The 9288-nt window shown below is 36.2% G+C and overlaps 1 protein-coding gene across 1 annotated transcript; it reads right to left on the bottom strand.

Moving 5' to 3' along the window:
• Nucleotides 1-5437: 5437 nt before the first annotated feature.
• On the bottom strand, nt 5438-8987 carry LOC126713302 (phosphatidylinositol 4-kinase gamma 4-like). The gene is made up of 2 exons (XM_050413027.1): nt 6762-8987; nt 5438-6317 (listed from the first exon to the last, which is right to left on the bottom strand). Exons 1-2 carry the CDS (start codon nt 8112-8114, stop codon nt 5943-5945), a joined length of 1728 nt encoding a protein of 575 aa, XP_050268984.1. The 5' UTR covers nt 8115-8987; the 3' UTR covers nt 5438-5942.
• Nucleotides 8988-9288: the final 301 nt, after the last annotated feature.

Here is a 9288-nt window from a genome sequence, read left to right as displayed (position 1 = left end):
GGTGCAATCCGAGGAGATCAGTTCTTATATAATTCTCACAAGTTTGGTTACAAATTTGATTCCTTATTGCTACAGTGTTTTCCTCTTCTTTTCTCGATCTCGCTTCTCTTACTACTTCCTTCCCCTTTTATACTCTCTTTTTCCTTCATCTTTACCCTTCACGTGTAGGTCAGATGGTTGGTGTTGATCCCTATCCTATCAATACATTCCATAAGTCTTCATGTAATAGCTATAAGGTTGAAAATCACTGTTTAGGTATCACTTCCACATTAATGCGGTCAGAGAGTTAGCTGCAGAATATTTAATGCGGTGGTAGCAGCTTTCTCCTCAAATATTTTAGGACTTCCTCCTATCCTATGTTTCTGCAATGCCCATCCATACCAACAGAACTTCCTGGAAAGTTCCCCTGGACGGTAGACCACTTCTTCTGACCTCGGACTTAGTTAGCCGAGGAGGCATTCATCCTCGGCCCACCCTTTCGGGCCATTATGATGAAAACTAACTTCTTCATTTACCAACACGGGCTCCCTTGACAACATTTACTCCTTCTCGAACGACCTCTCGTCCTCGGATTAGGCCTCAGACCCAATATCTATACAGATAATGAGCTCCTAGCCCAATGCCTCTACACCTTGTATTTCTCACTCTCTCTTACCTTCCCTTCTCTACAATTCTCTTTATTTTTGCAATATTCAACCCATGTAAGATAAAATTTTACCGTATCTAAAGTAAATGAAAAGGAATCCACCGGAAAGAAAAAGAGTGGTGGTGTTTGAGAGGAGAGTGTGAAAGCGAGACTTTGACACTGTTTTGTTTTGTTGTTATAATCTATTTTGTTGGGAGTTTTGTCTTATGGGAGGTTCAATTGTCTCTGTGTACTCGGACTGAGGTTTGTGGTCCTTTCGGGGAAAGTATCTTCAGCCACAGATAGAGGTTGAATGAGTGGTGGTCCACTTGGAAAATGAAGTAACGATAAGTTCAGACTATATATGGAACTTTTAATTCACTTTTATATATAACGAAGACTGAAAGGGAGCTTAAGCTTTGTCATTGTTTTTTAGGCCGAGTGAGCGTTAGAGCAAAGATTACAATAACATCGTGAAATCGCATGTGATGGATTATGGGATCATGTGATCTATCAACTAGTTAACATTTTTTTCTTTTTTCAAATGGTCTTCGAATCAAAGTTCTTTATTCGTATTAAAAGATTGATTTAGTGGGTTCCAGGCATCATATGATCTATGAAAAGGTGGATAAGTTTTCTAACTAACATTCTCCAAGTAACTACTGTCCCTAAACTAATGTTGCTAGCTAGCTTCAAGAGGCTAGTTGAGTGGTTTTTAGACCATACTAGGCAGTAGGTAAACCAATTCTTTATCCTTATCATTATCCTTGTGTGTAGGGGGAAGGATTAGATGTGTTTGTTTTGACTAAGACAAGCTTTGTCTGTTTGTTCCAACAGAAATTGATTTTCAAAAAAGCATTTGCAGGTGTTTGGAGTAATTGAAATTGTTGGTGAATCAGAAATTATTTTTTGATTAATTAAAAAAAAAAGATAAATCTAGTGAAAAATGTTTTACACTATCATTTTTGCCTCACTAAAAATCCATTAACTGGATCTCCACTCCCACCTTCATTTTTAATTACCCAACCACCACTCTCACTAATGTCCTTGTTCTTCGGTTGCCAACCACTGCTGCCAGCCACTGATCACAATTTTTTGATCTAAATTCTTCTTTAAAAAAAAAATTATTATACATGTATTTGAGAAAAGATAAAATGTGAGAAAATAATAAAAAATATATTTTTTATAACATTTAAAAAAATGTAACCAAATACTTGAAAATAGTTTTAAAAGATTGCAACTAAGCAATTGAAAACATTTTATTTTTTCGAAAAATATTCGGTCCAACCAAACACGGACAATCGTCCGTTAGAGGGAAATTTTTTGAAGTTTCTAGCTTAGTGTGCGTGACTGACACCGTGGGGAAATGTGAATGTGAATGGGGGGTCATATGGTGAGAAAGTCATGAGCATTGACAGGGCACCAAAGTCACAGTAAGTGTTTTTGTGAATAGTTGTTGGTGTCAGAGTGGAGTTTACCAACTTGCAATAATGCCTAGGCAACTGAGGATGGTCTTTAATCATTGTTGACATGACACTGTAGCAGCAAGGCAGTGCCATAAGTTCTGATTGAAGAAAAAAGCTTATGCACTTCATTAGAGGAATGATGACAATGTAATTGAAACCAAACACAAAAGAGAAGATGCGAGGAAGTTGCTGACTGAACTACACTTCCTGCTTCAAAAGAACTTTGAATTCGTTTTTGTCAAGCTAAAGATATTCTTTCTAAGCCTGCCACAAGAAACAAATTAGGCTCGAATGAGGCCCATTTTGCAGCTGCTTACAAAGCAAAATAAACCAATAAATAGCTCTCTATAATAAGGGACAGAGCTAGAAATTTTTGTTTGGGGGTTGATTTGTGTTGCTAATTTATTAGTCTATACAAATTTTTGTACACATATACAAACATATGTATCTATACACAAAAAAAAAATTAGTATCTTTCATAATGAATCCTTAAAATTAAATGTTTCATAGAATTAAATTAATCTTTTACCATCTTCCATAATGAAATCTTTACAATTTTCATTTTCAATATAAGTTACTAAATTGTCTACCATTGTGAGTAAAAAAATTTCAATTGAATTAATAAAGTGATCAAAGACATAAATGATCCAAAATTTTAAAAAATATGAGAACACATTTTACCATAAAAAAATGAATTTGAGAAACAATATGTTCTCTATAACTACTAGACAAATTTGAAATTTTTTTTTAAGAACATTATTGGACCAACTCAAATAGTTGGGGGGGGGGGGAAGTCCCATTTTTGAGGGCTAATTATTAAAATATTAAATATTTCTATATAATAAAAAAAAAAATTTAAAATTTTGGGGGGGCCATGGCCCCCCACCCTAACATGTAGCTCTGCCCCTGTCTATAATCACGAGGATTCTGCAGAATGCCGCTAGATATCATTTCTGTTTTTTTGTTTTTTGTTTTTTTTTTTTTTTTTTCACAACTGTTGGTACCTGTAGTGATTGATGCAAAAGTGATGCTATTCTTGTGGGGAAAAAAAATGTTAATTCGTAATATGCTAATGTAAGGACTGTATTTGGATTAAAAGCCCAACAAGTCCAAATAATGAATTTATAGAGCGTGGGTGAAAGAGCTGGTTTTACTCTAAAAGATGGACCATAAAAGTTGCTGAATTAAGATTGTTAAGCACAAGTAAAGTAAATCTGTCCTCGGCACAGCCTGAGAAACTTATCTTATAATATCTTGTTGATGAACACAGTTATCAGAATTCACAATGTTATTGCCTAGATTTTATGATTTTTCTCCCGATCTTTTTTTTTAGGTTATCTTCCCGTGTTATATATTACAATCTTGGTGTTATCCCTACCATACACGTGTACGTTGGATTACAGAAGCTCCTCCTTGTCCCATCCAACATCTCTCAGAACCATCAAATAGTAGCTGTAAGGCTACTTAGTCACTATTCATGTATCACCTCCACATTAATGCGGCCAGAGAGTTAGTTGGGAGGCATTTAATGTGGAGGTAGCAGCTTTTGAAGATATTTGTTACCTCTCTTTACTTACCCCTTGTCTAACGCCCAACTCCTAGTTGTGATGTAATTTTGAAAAAGGTCAGGGTGATATGACACTTTTACTGACCTCGGATCCTTGTTCCCGAGATGTCTTTTCTCCTCGGACGTGTGTTGGACTTATCTCGTACTATCTTCATTTTTCTCTTTATACCATTCCCATTATAACCTCATTTGACCATTCTTGGATTAGTTAATGCCCTCGGATTGGGCCATAGGCCCAATTCATACAGCCTTAATAGTACCACCTGACTAACTGGCCCCCACAACTAAGATTTTCAAATGAATAATCCAATTAATGACATCATTTCTATTGCTTTGTTTATTTCGACATTAACATTTTTTTAAAAATAAATTATTTTTTAAAAAGTATTTTTTAGAAAATTATCTTATTTTTCTATATTTGATAGCGATCTTAAAATGAGTTGGAAAATTATCTCTTAACTTCCCTTTTTAGGTTTGAGTGAGATATAGTTGTCTTCCAAAAATTTTTATTGGAAACTAACTCTATCTCATGTCAAGTTAAATAAAGGAAGTTAAGAGATAATTTTCTTTTAACTCATTTTTTAAACTATCAAATACAAGAAATGGCGCGGTGGTCATTTCACAGATATTAGTGCTTGTGAAGTGTGAGGGGTAAGGATTAGAGTTCAAGTTTTCAGGAGAGAATTTCACACACATAGGGGCTATTTGGTTTTTATGTTTCCATCACTCATAACTCTATTTCCATCACACATAACTCAAAATAAGTGGAACCCACTCCAAGAAAGCTTGTTTGGTTGTGTTTCTTATTTTTATTTCCATCACTCAATTTTCTGATTTTTAAGTGATGAATTATGAAAACTGAAAACACATTTTAGGTGTTTTCAAGTTATGTGGTATTTTTGTAATTAATCCCACAACTTTTGAAATTTCAGCCGTAGTGTTTGACTTTTTGGATTTTTTTTTTTTTTTTAAACAACGCAACCAGCTGCATATCTTGACTTTTTATTTTTATTTTTATTTTTTTTGAAACAAAGTCACTGAGTGATGAGCACCAAACGGGTGGGGTAAGGGAAGTTGGGGTATTTTAAGTGATGAGTGACGAGTGACGAAAATTGAGTGAGGAATGATGATTGATTACAAAAAAAAAAAAAAAAAAAACAAATAGCCCCATATACACTTAGATCAGGCTAGAGAAGAATTTCAATATTGTATTAAAAAAAATGCAGAAAATTACCTTCATGTAAGGTTTTCATTGAAACAAACGGGAGTGTACATAAAAGGTGCTATAGAAGCAGTGATATAATGTGGGCACAGTAGTGTTCATATGCCAACAACTTCACCTACATTGGTTTCTTTTCACATTTTACCTTTAACGCCAAATGCAGCTGCTTTGCAAAGGAAAAACAAAAAAGAAAAGGAAAAAAAGAAGAGAACTTTCTATAATAATAAGAGTAATGCTACATCCTTACCATTTTATAATATTTTTACAAACTGTTCATGTGATAAATTTTTACCGGTTCTCATTCGGATTGATTGCTAAAATTACTTTTTTATTTATTATTAACTAGTCACCAAATTAGAAGTTTGTAAAAATTATTGTAAAATAGTTTGTAACTCTAGCATTTTTCTTATAATTATACAATGAATATGCAAAAAAATGAGTAAGATACGCATATGACAAGGACTTATACCTTCGGCTATGCTTAGAAATTCAAACACACAGACCCCACACACATACTGACATGATTATAAGCTAGAATATGTAAGAAAGTCCGGCAATAAAAAGGAACTTGGGCACAATGTACACCAATTTATAAATATTAATAGATTCCGGTCAATATAATATGTTCTCCCTCCAATACACAGAAACAAACTCAGGCTTACAACAGTTGAAAGAAACACTTTATCTACCTTAAATGGCTATAAAAACACACAACCACTTAAGCTGAGGCCAATTGATGAGCCTTCATGGTAGAAATCTAGATATTAGCATGTATGTACACATTAATTTAAGCTCCCATTAAAGCCCTGTAGTATCTTAGAAAATCCTGCCGAACACATCTTATTCACGACCTTAAAACTTCGATTCAACTTACTGATACAACCCCAGGTACCACCAGTTCACAAAAGTGGAAGAAAAACAAAAGCTTCAGTCCAATGTAGATAAACAAGAGAAGCCATCTGCATTTTGTACAATCTTCATTAGTCCATCCAAAAGTGGACCAGCCATTCAATCAATACATACATATATAATATATATGCCTCATAAACCAAAGTAAAATTATTATGCAAGCTTGTCAAGCTGGGAGTCCATGATTTGGGAGACTGCTTCAAGAAGCTCAGCTTCACTCATGCCAGGGAGCAAGGAATCCTTGGCTTCACGAACAATCTCCTCAATCACAGATTCCTTTGTCAAATTTTCTCTGCACATGATGCTTCCAATGGCAAAGGGAGTGAGACCTCTCTCTACTCCTTTCTTCAGAAGCATGGTAGACACACGGAGTGTGCGGGCACACTCAAGTGGAATGTCCCATCCATAAAATTTCAGAAGTGCTATATCTTGTTCAGCATCTAGTGAATTTATGTAATCCACAGTGTCAGGAGAGTAAGGCTGACGGGCTTGTGGCCAGTAAAGCCAATCAAAGGTGCAATCTTCAAACTGCAAAGAAGGCAAATTAGCTTTATAAGTAAAGCCTGAATGATCTCAATTTTAGTGGCACACGATAACAGATTTGTTAACAATTGTCACATAACTACAAAATGCATCAATTGGCTCACATCTTTTGATTTCAACAAAACCTGCATCTCAAATTTGAGAAACTGCCCACAAATCATAACAAAAAATGAAACCACAAAGATATGCAATTTTGTCCACACGTGCTCTTGGTTCTGCTTACCATGAGAGTATGAATAAAATGGGGTCTAGCATGCACACAGTCTATAGAAGGCTTGACAGGAAATGGAAATTAAATTCTACAATCATGTGTATTCCAATAGATATCACTCACAAAATGAACGCATGCAGGTGAAAGCTTAACGGTGTTGGAATAATTTAACTTTTGATAAGGTAGAGAAGTGCAAAAAAGGAGATCGTGATACTTACAATCTCAGGCAAGCAGTAGCCATGATCAATTGGAATGAGAACAGTCTGACCATCCTCCCTTTTGCGGAACAATATGTTCCCAGCATGCCTATCTGCATTGGCCATTCTTATGTCAAGCACACTGATCTTGTGTACCTCATCCACAGGGAAAGACCCAGGACCAATGTCCTCGCAACTTCCATCGTTCTTCATGAACAATTGCAGTGAGCCAATTTTAACATTCTTTGATGTGCAATCATACCCTTCTGGATGATTAAATCCTTTGTGCAAGCAGCGGACCAAGGCTGTAGGAGGTACACCAGCAAAGCCTATCGCTTCACCTGATAGGATACGAGGCCCACTTCTTGGATGATCCAATACATAAGTTGCAACTTCTCTCAATGCTCCTTCTCCAACCTTTGTCCCCCTTTTCAAACCTTCTCCATTTGTTGACACAGGTAGACCCGTAGGATTATATACAGCCATAGGCTCCTCATCAATAGGCTTGAAAACGGAAACGTACTCTAGACCCAATGAATCTTGCATAAAATAAGCTCCTCCTGTGCCTTCAGAGGACCTGATGGGTTGATTGCCTCTCTCCAAACCATCAAATGTAGAGTTAATCATATCCCACATAAACGAGGGCAATTTGGCCTTGGGATTAATGGTAATCGGTTCCAAAGAGAAATCTCTAACCGGTGGCTCTCTTTTTACAACTTGAAGCTCCCCCGGTTGCTTTTCTCCTTGAACTCTTCCATCTCTCCTTTCATTTTCTGTTGCTGCCACAACCAAAAGTTCCAAATCTTTCTCAACAGGTTTAGCTCTAACTTTGGCAGATTTCTGAACCACCAAATGAATCACAGCATCATCGTTATTGCAAATATCATCGACGAGAACCTGGTCCTCGAGTCTCTTACCATTGCAGAAAAGTTCTTTATCCTCAAGATCAACCAAACCTTTCTCTTTCTTCCAAATACGTTGCTTGATATACCCGACATTTCGATATCTATCAACTTGAAATTCAAACTCCTTTCCACAAATGGTCCTAACAGTGATCAACAGGAGATCAGAGAGCTTTAGAACCAAATGCAGAACATCCCCACCAGTGACACCATAGTCCTTGACGAGGGTATCATTCCTGGCCAATTCTCTACCTCCATAAACTAGCTTCTGCTTCTTCACTACAAACCCTTTACATGTCTGGATCCTAAGTTTCACTGATGATATTGAATCGGACTCCAACACCCGCATAGGAATCACAGATCCAGCAACAGTAAGGTATACAAGAATGGATCCTTCCCCGCTTCGATAATGCCCGGCAGAATTCACTGATTCTTTGCGAATCGGACTCAAAGCAACACCAGCAGCAGACATTGTGTTCAAATAACTTGAACCCCAACAAGAAACTCAGGACCCGTTTCTCGTTATCTAACTCCAATTACATTTTTCCGTTCGAAAAGCTGTACGAATCCATCAATATTTTCAGGCTCTTCAATCAAAATTTGATCAAAGAACCCCAACTTTCTAAAGAATACCCAAAAACGAAAACCACACAAAACTGTGAAAAACAATCTATACAAAATCACAGGAATCCCAGACCAAACAAACAAAATCTTTTCTGAAATTTTCAATAATATGAAAAACCCAGAACCCAAAACACAATGAAAATCAAACTCTTCAATCTCCCGGCTTCAAAGATGAAATCTTTGTAGTTGGCGTTCTAACATCTAACAAAGATTCAAGTCCCAAACCCCCTTAGAAACAAAACAAACCACAACACAACACAACACACAACTCTCTTTACTAAAAAGTGGGTAAAGAAGAGAAATGCGAAGGGAGAGACTGTGGATTCTGACGGGGAGAGAAAGAACCGAAGAGAAATGGGCTAAAAATGAGAGCTTAATAATAAAAAAATGGAACCGAACCAAAAAAAATTAAAAAGAAAGGGTGGTGGCGATTAATTGCCGAGGAACTGAACCGAGGTTTGGTTTTTCGCCAGATTTTCCGAGATTGTCGTGCGAGTCATCGGTTTCGATGACTCCGAGGTTTTCTCCGAGGTTTGCTGGTCCGATAAAAATGTCGCTTATGACAAAGAGAGAGAGAGAGATAGAGAAAGAGAAACGGTATTGTAGCCGTTGGCTTTTATAGATGGTTTCGAAGGTTTGACCCAACGACTAAGACCGTGACCCAAAAAAGGAAAACGATGCCATTTTATTTCTAACGGCTCTGATTTTTGTTTTTCCAGGAAATAGAGAAGCATTTTCAAGGAAACATGGAGCGGACCTCCTCTATTCATATTGAAGACTTTTAGTCTTTTTTTAGTTACCAATATGCCCTTTTCTGTTGTCGGTCTATAAACCCAAAAATATATGAGTGTGTTTTTTTTAGATACGTTATATATAATATTTTCACAATAAATCTTAATTATTATTGACGATTATAAATGAGTGAAAGAGTAATTTCAATAATGTGTTTAAATTAAAATCAATAACAACTTATCACATTTGATTTGTTGTGGAAATATTGTGAATATAGTACTTTTAATTTT

Source organism: Quercus robur, chromosome 2, assembly GCF_932294415.1.
Source record: "Quercus robur chromosome 2, dhQueRobu3.1, whole genome shotgun sequence".
Taxonomy (NCBI): Eukaryota; Viridiplantae; Streptophyta; class Magnoliopsida; order Fagales; family Fagaceae; genus Quercus; species Quercus robur.
The sequence above is the reverse complement of the archived record's forward strand: the minus strand, read 5'-3'. Positions and strand labels throughout refer to the sequence as shown.

Excerpts from the sequence above, each read along its gene's own strand:
- LOC126713302 (XM_050413027.1), bottom strand. The coding sequence starts at position 8,114 with ATGTCTGCTGCTGGTGTTGCTTTGAGTCCGATTCGCAAAGAATCAGTG. Across the intron at positions 6,318-6,761 it reads GCTACTGCTTGCCTGAGATT|TTTGAAGATTGCACCTTTGA; the intron begins GTAAGTATCACG and ends CCTTCTTTGCAG.